This window comes from Scyliorhinus canicula, chromosome 16 (assembly GCF_902713615.1).
Source record: "Scyliorhinus canicula chromosome 16, sScyCan1.1, whole genome shotgun sequence".
NCBI lineage: Eukaryota > Metazoa > Chordata > Chondrichthyes > Carcharhiniformes > Scyliorhinidae > Scyliorhinus > Scyliorhinus canicula.
The window spans coordinates 42,067,512-42,087,809 of NC_052161.1; the positions used below are offsets into that span (position 1 = coordinate 42,067,512).

The 20,298-nt window shown below is 43.5% G+C and overlaps 1 protein-coding gene across 8 annotated transcripts in view; it reads left to right on the forward strand.

Moving 5' to 3' along the window:
* LOC119950706 (proliferation marker protein Ki-67-like) overlaps positions 1-20,298 on the forward strand; it is a 66,116-nt gene that overhangs the window by 25,699 nt on the left and 20,119 nt on the right. For 4 of the 8 annotated variants that reach the window (XM_038773365.1, XM_038773372.1, XM_038773364.1 and 1 more), the window contains 6 exons: positions 3,262-3,343; positions 4,285-8,268; positions 11,448-11,698; positions 16,458-17,082; positions 18,867-18,982; positions 19,231-19,405. In XM_038773365.1, the coding sequence (XP_038629293.1) occupies positions 3,262-3,343; positions 4,285-8,268; positions 11,448-11,698; positions 16,458-17,082; positions 18,867-18,982; positions 19,231-19,405 (5,233 nt within the window). The remainder of the gene's footprint in view (positions 1-3,261; positions 3,344-4,284; positions 8,269-11,447; positions 11,699-16,457; positions 17,083-18,866; positions 18,983-19,230; positions 19,406-20,298) is intronic. The other 4 variants (XM_038773370.1, XM_038773369.1, XM_038773367.1 and 1 more) reach the window with 4 other exon arrangements.

Genomic DNA, 20,298 nt, shown 5'->3' on the forward strand with positions numbered 1-20,298 from the left:
TCTTCATCAAACATGACCGGGTGTATTGTTACGCACATCTGGTCAGATCCCAACAGTGGCTAAGATACTGGGCCAGAACTGCAGCGTTGTTTAATTTTTAAGGTTGTGCGAAAAGATCGATTCGCTCCAGGACTGATTGCATAAAAAAAGAGGGTGTGGTTATTTTTACAAACAAAACATTGTTAAAACAATATTTAAAATTGTAAACTTCAAACCTAACAAAAACAGTTTATATGTATCTCTTAATTCTACCACACGATTTCCTATTAAACACCCCATGAAATGGACATACAGCTTTCAACTCCACTTAGGCAGGCAGCCAGGCCACACCGATGCTTTCATTTACAGAATATATTCCTGTTGTTAGAGTAGCACTTTCAGACACCCTTTTGAAAGCAGGTTTATTTGGCAGCTTATTGTAACCTCTCCGGTTGCTTTCCAAATCATCTTCCCTTCATCTGTTCGAACAGGATTCTGTTCTCCCTCTGAGCTCCGCCCAGCTCCTCAAACAATGGTTCTGTCCTGGGGTGCCCAGACTTCGAATTCCTCATGCTATCTGGGCTTTTGATTGCCCACTCCCATTTACACAAAAGAACAGGGCCATGCTAGGAATATGCAATTAACCTCCAATTTACGGACAGAAGAGGCCATCAGAGTCTGTAATGGGCTAATAGCTGGTCAGATCGGAGTGTCCCAGAGGGTAATGGATCTTGAGTGAATCGCCCCGGCTGAACATTGGTATCCTGTTTATTCCCATAAATGAGTTTTAAGTCTGGGTGTGACGATTTAACTCAGGCCAGGTGTGAGCATATACTTCAGACTCGGTGCTAGCGGTATTAGCTTCCGTCTGTTAAACCCTAGATTGTACACTACATCTTTGATCACATTTCTGGATGCAATATCCTAACTTCTTCCTATCGTGACACTCTGACTAAGTCCTTGTTCCCTACTGTCAACTCCTAACACCATGCAGAGATGCTGTGTTCCCAAAGACTTGCAACCAAAGATTGATAACTAACAATAATTTATTCACTAATTGAGCAACTATTACATGCCTGTACTCTCCCCATGCTCCGGAGAGAACTCTTATGCTTCCGCAGCTCATTCGGGTGTGAAGCAGGACTTGGCCAGCATCCACTGTTTGGTTGACACGTTATAGGGTAATGTTACATAAGCACCAGATTAATGATGTATTTTACCAAGGAAAGCACTGCTCTTCCGCATAAACCCCTACAACACCATATTGCAAATACCCCCTCCAACCTTTATCCACGGGGATATAATTGACAAAAATACTTAATAACATGCTACAAGAGCAGTGCAGATATTGAATGCTCTGATGAATGATTTTTCCACCTCCTACCAAGACCAATAAAGCCTTCCTAAGGCATAGTGCTCAGGACTGAACATCATGCTGCAGGTGTGGTCTTACCAGTGTTTTGTATGGCTGCAGCATGATTTCTAATCATTGTCTTCTAGACCTATTGAGAAAAAGATTTCTGCTATATTTCCAATAATTGATGATTCAATGTAGAGTCCATTTATGGAAATGGTTCAGCATTTTATATGAAACTCGATGTGGTCTTCCTTGAATTTCCTAATCACTAATTTACAGTACTCCACATCAGGTTAGGTTGTGGCAAGTGTCTGCGAATAATAATTTTTATTGTCACAAGTATGCTTACATTAACATTGCAATGAGGTTACTGTGAAAAGCCCCTACTCGCCACATTCCGGCACCTGTTCGGGTGCACAGAGGGAAAATTCAGAATGTCCAATTCACCTAACAACGTCTTTCTGGACCTGTGGGAGAAAACTGGAGCACCCGGAGGAAACCCAGGCAGACACTGGGAGAACGCACAGACAGCGACCCAAGCCGGGCATAGACCATGGGATCGTGGCGCTGTGAAACAACAGTGGATGAATTATAGTATGAAGTCCAATTCAATCTAAATAGGTTATTTTAGGATGCAGCAGAATTCTTTTAGGTGCTTGAAATAATGTAGATTCTGGAGAATAATTTCCCCCCCACCCTGCCCCATTTGTATGCCCAAACAGATTTCATCACGCTGTATCTTTTACCAACCTTATGAACTGTCTTCTACTATGGCTATCTTTATTTGCCATTTTCCCCAATGTCATGGCTGCTCAGAATGGATGTTTGCTCTTTGAGCAATTGATAAAATATTTAGGTTTTTCAAATTTTGATCTCTACCTGTGACAGTGAGAGCACTCCTGTTAATGTAAACCTGTATACCTCTGCTTTTTAACTGTAAAAATCACCAGCTTGATTGTGGACGTTTTGAATTATAAAATTGCTACAATTCCAAATACACTCATTGTTTGCTGTTTAACATGAGTTTGTGAAAGCGAATTAATATATGTAATTTGGTTTTCTTCCTTCCTGTATATTACTGTACACCTATCTGTTAAATATATTTTTCCTTTGCTTAGCTTGTTCTATAGCTTCTGAATTGTGTCCTTGGATTTTATAGACCCCTAGATTGCAAATTTGATTAACTTAGATAAACTTATAATAAATTAGAAAGTTTAGTGGCTTTGAAATAAGAAATGAGTGCTGGAAGCCCTGCTCAATGCCATCTTCCCTCCCTGACATTACGAGTCCTTTAGTTTGTTAATTTTTAAAAATATCATTATCAAGATTTAAGCAAATTACTGCAGATACTGGAATCTGAAACAAAAACAGAAAATATTGGACAATCTCAGCAGTTCTGACTGCATCTATGGAGAGAGAAGGGAGCTTATGTTTTGAGTCTGGATGACTATGCCAAAGTTGACAGAGTCACCGAGACTCTAAATGTTGGCTCCCTTCTCTCTCTCCACAGATGCTGTCAGACCTGCTAAGATTGTCCAGTATTTTCTGCTATTATCAAGATTTACCCTGAATTCATCAATTTTGTCAGTGCTGTTTCTCAATTTGGGCAGCAACTCAAGGCTTTCTGCACTCTGCTTGTCTTTTATTTCAGTAAGTTCTCATTGTTCAAGCAGGGCTTTCCCCTTCTGGAGTCATGCTCATTGACATTTATTAGATTATTGTACATATAATTAGATTTGCCCCTGAAGGTTCCATTATTATATGTGGAATTGAAGTTTATCAACCTTTAAGAATGTCAGTGCTTTAATTTGCCTAAATCCTGGGCACCTCTACCTCAGGTAATAACCTAAAGTTTGACAAAGCTTCACAATTCTGGCTATACTCTTACTGTTCCTTCCTTAATGTGATAATGTTTCAATTAACAGGTCCTTCATGTTCAACAGGGAGTAGATGATGGTTCACAACCTTCTGGTAATGCTCGTAGGTCTACAAGTGGACGTACATCTGGTTGGTATTTCTTGTATTATTTTTTAAAAAGCTCAATTCATGGGTTTGAACTATATGCTTTGCATATAGACTTTGTAATCTCTGATCTGCATGTAAAATTTTCTCAGGGTGTGGGCCTCACTAGCAACTGCCCATCCATAACTGCTGCAATATTCATTGCAGTGGTGCTCCACAGTACTGTTATGAGAGGGAGTTTAGGACTTTGACCCAACAGCGATGGAAATAATACCAGTTATGTATCCAAGTCAGAATTTTTTGGGGGGTGGGGGTTGGCACAGTGATCCCATTTTAATGCTTTTAAGGGATGCTCATCTAGAAAAGTTAAATTAACAGCATTGAAGATTGTTTGGCAACTTGAACCTGCACTGGTGCTAGTTGTGTACTAATTCAATTTCTGTTTTTTTCCCTGTGTTTGCTATATCCATTTTGTTGCAACCTATTGAAATGTGAAGGTTACTTAGATGAAAGCTATTCATATTCATAAAGCCTCAATTTCTTTCCTCTAATTTCCCATTTTTCTCCTGAAGTGTCATTTCTCCGGTCCAATCACTCCCAACAAATGGATGTACCAATTGGAAAGTTTTTTCAATTTACTCAAAACCATTTATCATCTTGAAAATACTCTACTGGAGATTGTTGCTTGAAAAGTGCCAGATTTTGCTCAGTCTTTTATACCATATCGTTCCTGATATCTAATCTATTCACAAACCTTCCCTATCTGTAGTGCGTCAGAAAAATCATGTGCTGTGTTTGCCAATCGAGTGCCGCAAGCTAGGGGCACAGTCAGAAATGTGCCATACATGCCTGGTGCTAGATGATTCTCCTGCTGAGATGTTATTCCTGAATGTTGCTTGTGGTTGAATCATATTACTTGAACCTTGCTTGTTAGCTATAATATTGTGAATTGCTTTTATCCTTTTGAATTTTATGTTTTTTGTCAGATAAAGTAGATGTGGATAAAATCTTCGAAGCACCAACCAAACCTGCAAAGGCTACGCCAAATGAAAGAGATGATTCCGCTCCAAAGCATGTGCGTAAGAGAAGCTCCACAAAAATCCTTAATGATGAACAACCTGCAGATGAGGAATACTTATCGCCTTTCTCCAAACTTTATGAAATGTTCAAGCAGGAGGCCACAAAACCAATTCAGGTTAATCCAAATGAAACTAATATGCACATAGCAGTTAAAGAAAACAGTACTGACATGACAAAGCAAACTGGTGTTCCAGAAAAAGAATCTGATGCTGCAATTTCTCAATATGGCCAGAATCCCAGAGCATCTCTGAGCGCAAAACTAAAATACGGGAGGAGGAGCAAGATTACACAAGAAGAGTGTAAGAATGAAAACAATAGTGGATATGAAAAAGTGAACCACCCGGAGACGCTGTTAATTGACGCTATTGCAACTGCAAAATCAGTGGCTAACATAAAGAGCCCAAACAAAAATAATGTTTCAGTGGAATTAAACAAATTTAAAGAAACTTTCACTTCTGAGGCAATGGTTACATCTCCTGCATTTTCTGATGTAGCTGTGAAAGAGAAAGAACTAAATTATCATCTGTCCCCTAAATGTACACCAAAAACAACACACAAAAGTCAAGATTTCACCACTCTCCAATCCTTAACTTATGGTAAAGCTGTGAAGGAAACCCAAGAGATTCATTGGCGTTCGGTGGAAAAGGATCCAAGTATAGTTACGAAAACTATTGGAATGGAGCAAGTACCGATTAATGTTGGCAAGGAAAAGGCTGAAACACCCAAAAATCGTGAAAGATCATCATTACGTAACAAAAAATTTGAACCTACAGATATTCAGTCTGAGCTGGGCGAATACACAAATATTTCTGAGCTTTCGACTGCAATATCAGAAGTGGAAGATAAGTCAGTAGAAATGGAACATCCAGCAGCTAATGTAGGTGAGGAAAAGGCTGAAAGACCCAAACACCGTGGCAGACCATCAGTACGCAACACAAATGTGCAACCTACAGAAAGTCAATCTGAACAGGCTGAATCCTTAAACCTTACTGAGCTTTCTGCTAGAAAATCAGTAGAAATGGATCATGCAGCAGCTAATGTAGGTGAGATTAAGGCTGAAGCACCCAAAACACGTGGCAGACCATCATTACGCAACAAAAATGTGCAACCTACAGAAATCCAACCTGAGCAGGCTGAATCCACAAATGTTACTGAGCTTTCTGCTAGAAAATCAGTAGAAATAGAACATCCAGCAGCTAATGTAGGTGATGAAAAGGCTGAAACACCCAAAACACGTGGCAGACCATCATTACGCAACAAAAAAGTGCAACCTACAGACACTCCATCTGAGCAGGCTGAATCCACAAACGTTACTGAGCTTTCTGCTGGAACAGCAGTAGAAATGGAACATACAGAAGCTAATGTAGGTGAGGAAAAGGCTGAAACACCCAAACAACGGGGCAGACCATCATTACGCAACAAAAATGTGCAATCTATAGAAAATCTATCTGAACAGGCTGAATCCTCAAACTTTACAGAGATTTCTGCCACAAAATCAATAGAAATGGATCATACAGAAGCTAATGTAGGTGAGATTAAGGCTGAAACACCCAAAACACGTGGCAGACCATCATTACGCAACATAAATGTGCAACCTACAGAAATCCAACCTGAGCAGGCTGAATCCACAAATGTTACTGAGCTTTCTGCAAGAAAATCAGTAGAAATAGAACATCCAGCAGCTGATGTAGGTGAGGAAAAGGCTGAAACACCCAAAACACGTGGCAGACCATCATTACGCAACAAAAATCTGCAACCTATAGAAAGTCCGCCTGAGCAGGCTGAATCCACAAACGTTACTGATCTTTCTGCTAGAAAATCAGTAGAAATAGAACATCCAGCAGCTGATGTAGTTGAGGAAAAGGTTGAAACACCCGGAAAACGTGGTAGACCATCATTACGCAACAAAAATGTGCAGCCTATAGAAAGTCAGCCTGAGCAGGCTGACTCCACAAACGTTACTGAGCTTTCTGCTGGAACAGCAGTAGAAATGGAACATACAGAAGCTAATGTAGCTGAGGAAAAGGCTGAAACATCCAAACGGGGCAGACCATCATTACGTAACAAAAATGTGCAATCTACAGAAAATCAATCTGAACAGGCTAAATCCTCAATCTTTACTCAGATTTCTGCCAGAAAATCAGTAGAAATGGATGATACAGCAGCTAATGTAGGTGAGATTAAGGCTGAAACACCCAAAACACGTGGCAGACCATCATTACGCAACAAAAATGTGCAACCTACAGACACTCCATCTGAGCAGGCTGAATCCACAAATGTTACTGAGCTTTCAGCTAAACAATCAGTAGAAATAGAACATCCAGCAGCTGATGTAGGTGAGGAAAAGGCTGAAACACACAAAACACGTGGCAGACCATCATTACGCAACAAAAATGTGCACCCTACAGACACTCCATCTGAGCAGGCTGAATCCACAAACGTTACTGAGCTTTCTGCTGGAACAGCAGTAGAAATGGAACATAGAGAAGCTAATGTAGGTGAGGAAAAGGCTGAAACACCCGGAAAACGTGGTAGACCATCATTACGCAACAAAAATGTGCAGCCTATAGAAAGTCAGCCTGAGCAGGCTGAATCCACAAACGTTACTGAGCTTTCTGCTGGAACAGCAGTAGAAATGGAACATACAGAAGCTAATGTAGGTGAGGAAAAGGCTGAAACACCCAAACGGGGCAGACCATCATTACGTAACAAAAATGTGCTATCTACAGAAAATCAATCTGAACAGGCTAAATCCTCAATCTTTACTGAGATTTCTGCCAGAAAATCAGTAGAAATGGATGATACAGCAGCTAATGTAGGTGAGATTAAGGCTGAAACACCCAAAACACGTGGCAGACCATCATTACGCAACAAGAATGTGCAACCTACAGAATTCCAACCTGAGCAGGCTGAATCCACAAATGTTACTGAGCTTTCTGCTAGAAAATCAGTAGAAATAGAACATCCAGCAGCTGATGTAGGTGAGGAAAAGGCTGAAACACCCAAAACACGTGGCAGACCATCATTACGCAACAAAAATGTGCAACCTACAAACACTCCATCTGAGCAGGCTGAATCCACAAACGTTACTGAGCTTTCTGCTGGAACAGCAGTAGAAATGGAACATACAGAAGCTAATGTAGGTGAGGAAAAGGCTGAAACACCCAAACAGCGGGGCAGACCATCATTACGCAACAAAAATGTGCAACCTACAGAAATCCAATCTGAGCAGCGTGAATCCACAAACTGTACTGAGCTTTCTGCGAGTATATCAGTAAAAATAAACCATACAGCAGCTAATGTAGGTGAGAAAAAGGCCGAGTCACCAAAAAAACGTGGCAGACCATCATTACGCAATAAAAATGTACAACCTACAGATATTCAATCAGAGCAGGCTGAATCCACGCACGTTACTGAGCTTTCTGCTCGAAAATCAGAAGTGGAAGATAAATCAGTAGAAATGGAACATACAGATGATAATGTGGGTGAGGGAAAGGCTGAGGCGCCCAAAAAATGTGGAAGACCATCGTTAAGCAACAAAACTGTGCAACCTACAGATGTTAAGTCTGAATCTGCAGAGATTTCAGAAGCCGCTATAAAATCAGAAGCCTTGAGTAAACAGAAAAGTGGTACCCCCGTCTCTCCAATCCGCCGGCTCAGGAAAAAGGAAAGTGATGCCCCTAATTACTCAAACGAAGTTGAGTGCTTGAAGAAAAAGGGCTGGGCATCTAAAAGTCCGCAACGTGACTTGGCCAGTCAACAACTTGAGAAAGTTGTTGCTGGGAGATATCGTAAAAGTCCTATTAATACTGTTGCTGTACAAATGGAAAGCTTTTCATCTGGAGATGTTGAACTTGATCTCTCCACCAGCAACAAAGGATCCCCTGCAGGTAAAATCTAGCTGTGGGAACTCTGATTTACATATAGGGAAGAATGGCTTACGTACATTAAGTTTGTCATATATTAGAACATTGAAGTCTATATTTTTAAAAATAGTCTGAAGCAGCTTCATAGTTTTTCTGCATTAGAGGTGCTACATAAGTTTTTAATCCAGTAAGTCTCAGTGAACTGAAAAATAATGGGCATTATGTTTTAAGAAATATTTGATCAGAATTCCAAGTGACTTAAATATGCATTGACGTGATTAAATTAAGAATGGGAATTTTAAAATAAGTCACTTGCTGATTTAGCCAGTCTGATTTCCTTTTTATTTCTATTTGATGTGTATCTATTGATAATGAACCATTTGAACACGTTTCGGACTTGCTGTGTGGACTTGATGTGCTGTAATACAGCAATGACATACTGCACTGCTGTTAATGTTTGATTAGCGGAAATTTGATGAAACTTTGCAGGCTCTTTGCAAATTTACATGAATTGCTAACATTGGAGGCTTTTTAGTTTAGCCGATATAGACGATGTCGACACAGGTGATAAATCTGAGAACAACCTCTTAAAGCTCCATACCGGGAGGTACCTAAACAGATCTAAGCCTGACAGCCCAAATTTGTCCTTCAATTCCTGCAGTCTGGCAAACCGCCCTTCCAGGGAAAAAATCGCTCACTCTCGCTAGCCCTCTCTCGCACCAAATGAGGCATCCAGCCGTGTCAGCTTAAACAGGTGGTTGGCACAAAGGGGCGAGTCTGTCCCCATTTAAAATGCGGGCGGAACCTGTTTCCATTTTTTTATGTGGACACCACCAGCCGAAAGAAATGGCGCCGTTACCAATTCCCTAAATTGTGTCCCTCTACAGGATCCCGACTCCATCGGAATCCAGAGAGCCCCGGATCCCTGCACCACCTATGTTGGCTGCCGAGTAATAGAACAAGTTTGGCACCGCTAGACAGCTTACCTCTATCTCTGAACGACCCCCCCTCAGAATCCTCGGGGCCATATCCCCAAATAAAGCCGGAAATAAGCTGCTCGACCCTTCGGAAAAAAGACTTTGGTAGGAACACCAGGAGTCAGATGTTCATCTTAACCGATAGGACCTGACCTGCCAAAGACAATGGAAGACTATCTCACTCTAAGTCTGCCTTAATTCTCACTAGACTCGTATATAATTCAATATTCGGAGCCTCGTCCAATCCCCAGCCACCTGGACTTTGAGTATCGAAAACTAGCCCCCACTAACCCCCCAAAATGACAACCTCTCCCCAATCCAGCTCCCCTCCCCGACACATCAACCAAAAAATATTTGCTCTTCCCTATATTCAAATTGTAACCAGAGAATCCAACAGTTTCTGTTGCTCCTCCTTTGCCTCCCCATCCATACAGCCTTATATGCTATGATCTCTCCTGATCACTGCCTTCAAAGTCAGAGGGCAAGCCTAGCCGGTTATCGTTATGTTCTACATAACGTTATGTTCCCGTACCAGCCTCCCCGGACAGGCCCCGGAATGTGGCGACTAGGGGCTTTTCACAGTAACTTCATTGAAGCCTACTCGTGACAATAAGCGATTTTCATTCATTTTTCATTCACATACTCCTGTAATGCCCTTCTAGCCTCACAACCCACAACTAACTGCCACCCCCTCCAATGCTCGTGACCAACCTCCAACACTAGATCTACCCAATGTGGAGCATTGTCTGAAATAACCACCGCCGAGTGCTCTGCTTTCTTCACCCCAGCAGAAGAGTCTGACTCGTAATAAAATAAGCAATCCTCGAATACACCTTGGGCGTGATTCTCCGCTCCCCACGCCGGGTGGGAAAATCGCGGGAGGGCCGGGCGAATCACGACACGCCACCCTGGCACCCCCCGCGATTCTCCCATCCCACCCCCTCCCCAAATGGCATGTCGTAGAATCACCGCCCACCGTTTTTCACGGCAACCGCCGATTCTCCGGCCGGAATGGGCCGAGCGGCCTGACCTGTTCACGCCGGCGGCAACCACACCTGGTCGCTGCCGGCGTGAACATAGTGCGAAAGGTAAGTTTGGGGCCTGTGGGGGGCGGAGAGGGGATCGAGCACCACGGGCATGCCTACCGATTGTTGGGCCGGCGTCTCCAAGAGACGCACTCTTTCCCCACCGCCGCCCCGCAAGATCAAGCCGCCATGTCTCGCGGGGCAGCGGAGGGGAAGACGGCAACCGTGCATGCGCGGGTTGGAGCCGGCCAACCTGTGCATGCGTGGCTGACGTCACTTAGGCGCCGCCGTCGCGTCATTCTCGGCACGCCGCTTTGACGCAGGCGTCAAGGCCTGGCGGCAGAGTTTCTTGAAACGCCGCTCCCAGCCCCGGGGGGGGGGGGGGGGGGGGGGGGGGGGGAGCGGCCTCCGAAGCCGTCGTGAAACTCGGCCGAGTTCACGACAGCTTTCCCGATGCCGCGCGACGTACTGAGGGGAAAAAACAAGAATTCCTTTTTTTCCCCAGGATGAGTAAACTGCGCAGACCTGGCCCCTACCCACCCGCCATCTCCTCCACAAACACAGACAATACCTTCACCATCCCAACTAGGACCAATGACTTCAGCCTGGCCGATCCACCTTCGAGTCCAATACACTGTTCATATCACCTCCCAAAATCAATTGGTGGGTGCCCAGATTTGGTACTGTAACCAGCAATGGCTTTGTGAACTATAGTGTTCCAGTTCGGGACGTACACCTTCATTAGAACCACTGACTTCCCCTCCAATGTACCTGTCACCATCACATACCGTCCCCCCTGATCTGCTATGACCCTCTTGTAAAAGTTCAACGTTGGCTACCAAACTCTTTAAATGTACAAACACCTCTGCCCTCTTTACATGTCCCCCACATGTTCCAGGTACTAACCTTGTCAGGTGCCTCTGACCCCCCCCCCCCCCCCCAAAAAAAAACCCGTGAGTCATAATACCACCATGAAGTGTCATACCATCACCAGTTCCTCGGCCCTAAGGCAACGTAAGATGACTGAACAAAAGGGATCAAAATACAAGAACTCTGGCAACAACCACTTTTGGTGCAACTTGCTCTTGCGTGTCATCAGCGGAAGTCTGCAATGTTAACACTAATGTTGCTTTGCATAGATTAACTTTTTGTTTTGGTCCTTTTTAAACCATATTTTTCCATTTTAATTATTTTTCAATAGCTGCTATCTCACATTTATCAAAAAAGCGCAGAAGTGAACATGAAGAGAACTTTTATGGGCCAAGTTTTAAGCGAAAGCGAGTTTCTTTTGGTGCAAACCTGAGTCCAGAAGTTTTTGACAAACGCATGCCGCCAAGCTCTCCTCTGCGAAAAGGAGGTACTCCAACCCGAGTGAGCACACCATTTCGATGTACTCCACGTACAGTGCTGAAATGTGCTTCCGGCATAGGAATGCACACTTGTACTATTCAGGTAATATTAATGTGCATTTATGGACAGCTTAAATCTATTATGCATAGAACTATTTGTTTATCTGCATCAGCACAGGGTTATTGCTTATTTACATGGTTAACCCTAGGAATGTGTAGTTGCTACTGTATAGTTGTTCTTGTCTTTGACTTTATAAAGAAAAATAACCATATCTATAGTAAAGTCACAATATACATTAGGTGGAATTCTCCGTTTTGCCGGCGCCTGGGGGTTTCCCGACAGTGGAGCTGTCCCACAATGGGAAACCCCATTGACTGGCTAACAGGTCGAGGCAGAATGTGGCGCGGTGGGGCGGAGAATCCAGCCTATGGAGTGATAATGCATAATTATAAATATGGCAATTGGGTAAGCTGGCATCCCTAATGGTGGGGATGTTTGAAGAGGCGATAGGGAGCGGGTGTTGCCACAAACTTTGGGGCAGACCTCGATTTCCCTGTTGCTAAAAAAAGATAAGGATCCGACGGAGTGTGTTGTATAGGCCCATATCAGCCCATATAGGAGCTGGTTTAGCTCACTCAGCTAAATCGCTGGCTTTTAAAGCAGGCCAGCAGCACGGTTCGATTCCCGTACCAGCCTCCCCGGATAGGCGCCGGAATGTGGCGACTAGGGGCTTTTCACAGTAACTTCATTGAAGCTTACTCGTGACAATAAGCGATTTTCATTTTTTTTTTCATATCACGTCTGAATGTGGACGCAAAAGTATTGGCGAAGGTACTGGCGGGTAGGCTGGAGGAGTGCCTCCCAAAGGTGATGGGTGAAGATCAGACGGGGTTCGTGAGAGGGAGGCAGCTCTTTTCAAACGTTAGAAGGATATTGAATGTTGTTCTGGCACCGGCAAGAGGGGAAGGAAGCAGAGGTGGTTGTGGCATTGGACGCTGAGAAGGTGTTTGACCGGGTAGAATGGGGGTACTTGATGGCAGTTCTGGAGCGGTTTGGGATAGGACCAAGATTTGTGAACTGGGTAAAGCTACTATATTAGGAGCCGAGCGCGAGGGTCCGCACAAACAACATCAGCTCGAGATACCTTTCTCTCTACCGTGGGACTAGGCAGGGATATCCTATGCCCCCCCTGCTGTTTGCACTTGTGATTGAGCCGTTGGCCATAGAGTTAAGAAGTTCGGGGGTATGGAAAGGAATGGTGCGGGGGGTTGGGGTGGATAGAGCATAGGGTGTCCTTATATGCTGATGACTTGGTGTTATACTTGTCAGAACTGAGTGTGTCGATAGGGGGAATATTGGAGCTGCTTCGAGTGTTTAGGTCTTCGGGGTACAAACTAAATATAGACGAGTGAGTATTTTGTGGTGTCTTGGCCGGGGATGGGGGAGGCTGCCATTCTGTAGGGCAGGGACTCACTTTAAATACCTGGGGGTGCAGGTTGCCTGGGAGTGGGGGGAGTCTCTGCAGGTACAACACTTCTAGTTTGGTGGTGAGAGTGAAAGTTGATCTGGCAAGGTGGGATGGTCTCCCTCTGTCACTGGCGGGTCGGGTACAGACGCTTAAAATGAGCGTGTTGCTGCGATTTCTGTTTATTTTTCAATGCCTGCTGATTTTCCTGCCAACGGCTTTTTTCAGAGAGATTGCGGGAAGGATCACTTTGTTCATATGGGGAGGGAAGGTAGCCAGTTAGAAAGATGCTGCTACAGAGGGGAAGGCAGGCAGGGGTTTGGTTCTTCCGAACCTGGGGCAGCATTCTCCCCTACCCGGCGGGACGGGGGGGGTCACGGGCGTAGGGGAGTGGCGCCAACCACTGCGTCATCGGGCCTCCCCAAAGGTGCGGAATTCTCCGCACCTTTGGGGGCTAGGCCGGCTCCGGAGCGGTTGGCACCACGCCGACTGGCGTCAAAACCGGCACCAGCGGCCTTTCAGGCCCGGCGCGTGCGCGCTGGGGGATTCTCTTCTGCTTCCGCCATGGCGGAGGCCGGGGCGGCGGCAGAGGAGCACTGGCCCGCCCCCCTGATCGCGGGCCTGGCCACCGTGGGGGCACCCCCTGGGGTCTGATCGCCCCGCTCCTCACCCCCAGGACCCTGGGTGCCTGGTCGCCCCGCCGATCCTGCCGCCACCAGAGGTGGTTCAAACCTCGGCGGCGGGAGAGGCCTCCCAGCGGCGGGACTTCGGCCCATCGTGGAGAATCGCCGCAGGGGCCTCACCGATTGGCGCGGACGTCAATGCCAACCGGCGGGGCGTGATTCCCGCCCCCGCCAATTCCCGAGTGGCGGAGAATCTCTGCCACGACGGGGGCGGGATTTTCGGCGACCCCAGGCGATTCTCTGACCCTGCTAGGGGTCGGAGAATTTCGCCCCTGATGTATTACTACTGGGCAGCGAATGTGGAGAAGGTGTGGAGCTGGGTCAGAAGAGTTGATTCCCAGGGGGTCGAGATTGAAAGCGCTAGCAACAGCTGTGCTTCCAATAGCCCCGGGGAAATACTCTGGGGGTCCGGTAATAATGGCTTCATGGAGAATTTGGAGCCAGTTCCGCCAACAATTTGGGTTGGGGGCAGGGTCAAGGGAAATGCCGATTTGGGGGAACCACAGATTTGAGCCAGGGAGGTTGGGTGGAAATTTTTGGAAATGGGAGGAGTAGGGGATTAAGACACTAAAAGATTTGTTTCTTGGGGGTCGGTTTGCAAGATTGAAGGAGCTGGAAGCGAAGTATGGACTGGAGCAGGGGGAAATGTTGAGATACATGCAGGTTCGAAATTTTGCCAGAAAGGAGATACAGAGCTTCCTGGTGGAGCCAGCCTCCACATTGCGGGAGGAGGTGCTGACGACAGGGGGACTGGAGAAGGGGGTAGTGTTAGTGATTTACGGAGCTATTTTGGAAGAGGAGAAGGCACCCTGGAAAGGATCAAAGCAAAGTGGGACGAAGAGTTGGGAGAGGATATGGAGGAGGGGTTCTGGTGTGAGTTGTTCCGGAGAGTGAATGCCTCCATCACGTGCGTGAGGTTGGGGCTGATAAAGCTGAAGGTGGTATACAGAGCACACCTCACGAGGGCGAGGATGAGCCGATTCTTTGAAGGAGTAGAAGATGTGTGTGAACGTTGCCTTGAGTCGTGAAACTGGACCCGGGCCCCGGGAGGTCATATTCGAGGTGTCGGACCAGCCAGGGTTGGAAACGGGTACAGAGGCAAATGTTGTAGCCTTCGCCTCATTGGTCGCCCGAAGGCGGAGGCGGATCCTGATAGGGTGGAGAGCAGGGGGACCTGTTGGAATTCCTGACTCTTGAGATGGCTATGTTTGAACTGACGGGAAGGATGGAGGGGTTCTACAATACATGGGCATTATTCATTATGTACTTTCAAGAACTGGATAACATCGAACATTAGTTGGGGCATGTGGTGGGGGGGTGGGGGGGTCTGTGTGTGTTAATGGCAACTATGGGTGATCCCTAATTACTTTTGTCATTTGTGTGAACATGCGGGATAATGTTTGGTGGGAGGATGGGATCGTTGTTATCGATATGGGAATTGACATTTGTTACTGTTTATTGTTGGCGGGTGTAAATTTGGGAGAAAATGTGAAAAAGGAGGAGAATAAAAAAAATTAATAAAAAAAATATTAAAATATGGCAATTGGATTATGTTCTTTTGTGGATAACTGTTCTATTTTGTAGCTAGTTACTTGGAACTCTGTTGTCACAATGTAAAACTACATTGTGCCATGTAGACATGCTGTGTTCCTGTTTCCCCACAACACATAGCTTTCAATTGGATATTATAATCAACATTATACTGTAAAAGCTTGGTGACAGTACCATCTTGTGGCAAGAATCTTGTATTACAACAGCTGTTACTTTGCATGAAAATTTAGCTTTGAATGGGAGCGCTTTTATTTCCATTATTTACTTTTTAATATAGAAATGCTTCAATGCTTCAGAGAACTTGTATCTGCATCATAAACTTAAAGTTGATCCATGGATCAGGCAACCACTTCTCTTTATTTGAAGTACAAGTTGTACAGGGTAATGATGCTGCTTTCTTCTGAAGTAGCAAACCAGCCTAAGATGGACTTTGCAGTGCTTTTGAAGGAAATTGATGATTCAGTATCCTTTTTTTCACATCAGGGAAGTTGATTGGATTTGATTTTACAAGGCTAGTCGTGATGCTTTGTCATTTCCAGATCTATATGGAAACTGCCATAACTATTGGGAAACAGTGGACCAGGGTGTGGTTGAATGACTAGTTGATGATTGCTTGGACTTGTATTCCCATTCTAGGGAACCTGTTGTAAATATCAACATATTAAACAAAAAAAAATCTGCCAATTTTTCTAGTTACCATTTAATATCTGCCTAACTCAAAAGTCAGAGTCTTAGAATGTTGAGCCATCCTTGTCAATGGCTGATAAGCACATGCAAAATAAAGATAGAATAGAAGAAACTTATTTTAAACAGATTCAGATGCCTGACTGTTCAAAATATAAATCATCAATTAAGAGCAGTTTTTATGAAGTATGATAAAAGAAAAAGTTAGCAATATTCATCAAGACCTATATATATTTACTGTGGAAACTGCATTCTTAAGTCACAAAATTTGGTTGGACATGTGACTGAAATTTGTTTTTTGAAATCCTGGAATTCCAGGATTCATCTCAAAAGGCAATAATAGTTTTTTTTTAATATTTGTGTTTTAACTCCAAAGCATTTTGGACAATTGAATTCTCGTTATACTACAAATACTAAGTAGCCATGTTACTTTAAAGTCTTGCCTGAAATAATATAAATTGTACTTGCTTCCCCTCAGGAATTCGGTGAACTAAATGAAAATCATCCAAGTCCTATGAGGTCAACTGTCCCTTCAGGAACCTCCCCCAGGCAAACTAAGAAATCACCTGCTGAAGTTCCTTCACCAGGCAAGAAGTCTTTGACAAAAACTAGCATTAAACCACCAGCAAAGAGGACACCTTTGGTCAAGATGACAGCATCAACTAAGACACCCTCCATGTTAGATATCAAGCAGTCATTTGATGCTAAGACTCCTTTGCCATCAAAAACACCTTCCAAGAGGTCACCCTGTGCAAAACGTCCTTTACAAAACAAAACTCCATCATCAGCTACCAAGAAGTCAGCTGTTGCTAAGACATTGCCCAACTTGTCACCCAGAAAATTGGTAGCCAATAAAATGTCCAGTCCAATTACTGAAGGATCCATTGATTGTTCTCCACGTGTACGTGGGCGTTTCTCCATCTCACAAATTGCTACTCCTCCCCACTTAACACGGTCTAAATCTCCTCACTGTACACCATCTCATAATCTGGTGCCTCAGCAGAAAGCAAGTTCTGTGAAAAAGCCTTCCAGAAAAAGTGGTTCATTACTCGCAGCAGGACGTTACAGAAGGCAGACAGGTGCTTCAGCTGCCAACCTATTAGGTAAGGTTTATTCTACAGTTAAACATTTTCATTGGAACCAACTAGGGTTGTATCATTTTTATGACGGCCTCAAAATTTCCCAACTGTTCATCTTTTTGGTGGCAAGTCATGGATTGGCAATGACGTTGTCTATAAATGTAAAGTACTTAAATTGCTGGTCTTTGACACTAATCGTTTAACTTCTTTCCCTTATTTGGAGAATGCTGTGAGTGATTCAAGGGGAAAATATTGCAACTAAAATTAGCAACCTGTTTCATGGCATTGATTGGATGATCGGAACATAATTAAGCAGAGTTGTCACAGGGATTTTAATAAAAGATAATGTGAGAGAAATTCTTGAAATCATTTGACCTGTATTTCTATTGGACTGCAGATTCTGCCTGTCTGCATTTAGTATATGGAGAGTATTTTGAGCTCAAGGTAATACTAGGAGCAGTTATCTTGAATTATCACAAGGAGCATAATAGTACTATATTGCAGTGTCATAACCTGCCTCTTCTGCCTTACCACCCACCTACTTCCAATTCTCATATCTTTATCTTCACCTGCTGAGTAACTGGGTCCACATTCCAACTGTTAAGGATGGTATTAAGGTTACTGTTCTCATTGACTTGATTTATCCAAAGCATTTCAAAAATCTGTTTCTCATGATACAGAACAAACAAATGACCATGATACTGGTATTAGACCAATGTTTGCATTGTATTTGCACAAGATTGCTAGAAGACTTTTGCCAGTGAGGACCCGAGATGAATGAAGCTCAAATTATTGTAGTTAATAATAATCTTTATTAGTGTCACAAGAAGGCTTACATTGATAATACAATGAAGTTACTGTGAAAATCCGCTAGTCGCCACACTCCGTTGTCTGTTCGGTTGCACTGAGGGGGAATTCAGAATGTCCAAATCACCTAACAAGTGAGGAGGGGGGGAAAGAGGAGAGGGCCGGGACGGGACGACACGTCTGGAGTGCCTGGAGAAAACCTGCCCAATCATGGGAGAAGGTGCAGACTCCGCGCAGACCCAGGTGGGGAATTGAACCTGGAACCCTGGCGCTGTGAAAACGGAGTGAAGCAATGGTGCTAACCTCTGTTCGACCATGCTTCTAACTCTGAAAATAATCATGCACGAAAGGCACCAACCTTGTAAGTGGAAACCAACAAGAAATGTTACAGACCACATTATACTTGATGTGGCTACTTGGTGATCTTTGGTTCATCCGAAGAACAGGTTTGGGGTGTTGTTAGAATCATGTTACAATGCGTGCATGTTTAATTTGTAATTGAAAGCAGCTGCCATCAGTTGGGGAAAGATTAGGGAATTATTCCAAGTGTATAAAAAAAAAGTTTATACCAGACGCAGGAGTGTGTGCCTGTACCCTGTGGTTTTGTGAATAAACCTGGATTAAGTAAGACTGCTCGGAGATTCATCCTTTTCCTCAAAGCATGAGTAGTGACTTTAACATGGGGCAGATGTTTCAGTAAAATATTTATGGCATATAAAACTTCATATTTCCTTTCCAACTCAGTATGATTGTTTTTTATTATGTTGTTTACATGGCCTCGACCTAAGTAAATTATTAACAACAGAATGACAAATATTCCTAAAAGCACCTAAGTTCCTAAGATTTTTAGACCACAGAATGGAAGTGATATCTCGTTCAAATCTGGAAATTGCATCTGTTTCAAAGAATGAAAGGTGGTTGACCCAAGATGGGTAAATTAGAAGGAGGTTTTAGAGTCTAGCTGATTTATTTTAAATTGAATATATGCAATTTGATTTTAGTGACAAAGTCGTGGGCACAGATAGTAAAGGAAGGAGTGGCAAGACCTCAGTTGCAGTGTGCTAGAAAGAAATCTGCTGTGGTGCAAAAACGGACTAAGAAAACATCTTCAAAAGTGGTAAAAGTTTATTGAACATTGTAATGGGAAATTCTGCTAAACATGACCGTATCGTGTCTTAAGATGATATTTAATAGTGCTAAATTAATGTGTAAAGTTCCTTATTAAACTATTGTATAACACTTTCAAACTAACTGCAAATATGTGGTCTCAATTATACAAACTAGTCTGGGCATAGACATGTAAACTTCAAATCTTTGTTTTCAGTTTTGATTCCATTCATGTTATATTACATTTTGTTTCAACAGACACCTGCTTGTTCAGTGAAAGGTCACTTTAGTACTGGCCATGCAGCTTCCCCAGCAACGATAGTCATCGGCAGGTCACAAGCTACTACCATTAAGACACCGAGAAAGGCCCCACAGGTTGTCAGACCTGTCTCATTGACATATAAAGATTATGATATGGATGAAAGCTTTACAGGTACTATTAATAGTTTAAAAAAAAAATCTGTTCTGTTGATCAACTTGGACTTGACTTGGAAGTGAGATCAATAAAGTCCAGTTTCATTCAATGCGATGGGTTGAATTTTTCAATTTGTACCATACAATTTTGTGCTAGTGCTCTGGCATCGTGTTTATAATTGAGGTAATGATGTTATTACATCCCGTTTCCAACTCCTATCTGTTGCGCTCATGATAAAGTTGGCTTCTCGTGCTGTGAAGCAAAATTTTATGTAAAGGGACCAGCATGTAATTTTTTATCAGAAATAACTTAACTTTCTGGCCATTTTGGTTGCTTTTTGAATTTTGTTTGTGCTGACCATTGCATCACCATAAATCTTGTGTTGATGGGCTCCTAACTGTGACCACGCAGACAGAGAGTAGTAACTTCTGCTATGGCCTCGACTGCAGTTCGGTCCAGAGTTGACACATGAACAACTAGGTCGGCACGTTTTCTATGTTTTCTTCATCCTTGAGCGATTTTTAAAAAAAAAAAAGAAAAATTATTAAGACTAGTTGTATTTAAGGTCTGAGATCTCTCTAATTCTCTAGGAAGCAACATCTTCCTTATTTATCACTTTCTACTAAGGCTGCTTTCCACTAGTTCTGTGTTGTAACTCTTCACAAGTTTCTTTCTCCTCTCCAGGTATGTTGTGTATGTGTGAGTATCTATAGTGACTTGAGGGAAAATGTCCCTTTCTCTCATTGCTATTATTGACAACCAGTTTTACAGTATTTGTGATGTACAGTCAGAAAGGTGATGAAGTTTATGGATCATGCAAAGGTTTGTTGGCAAGAAATTATTAGAATGGACTTTGCCTGAGTAAACAATTCTGATAAACATATAAAAAATGGTGATCAAGAATTTTAAAT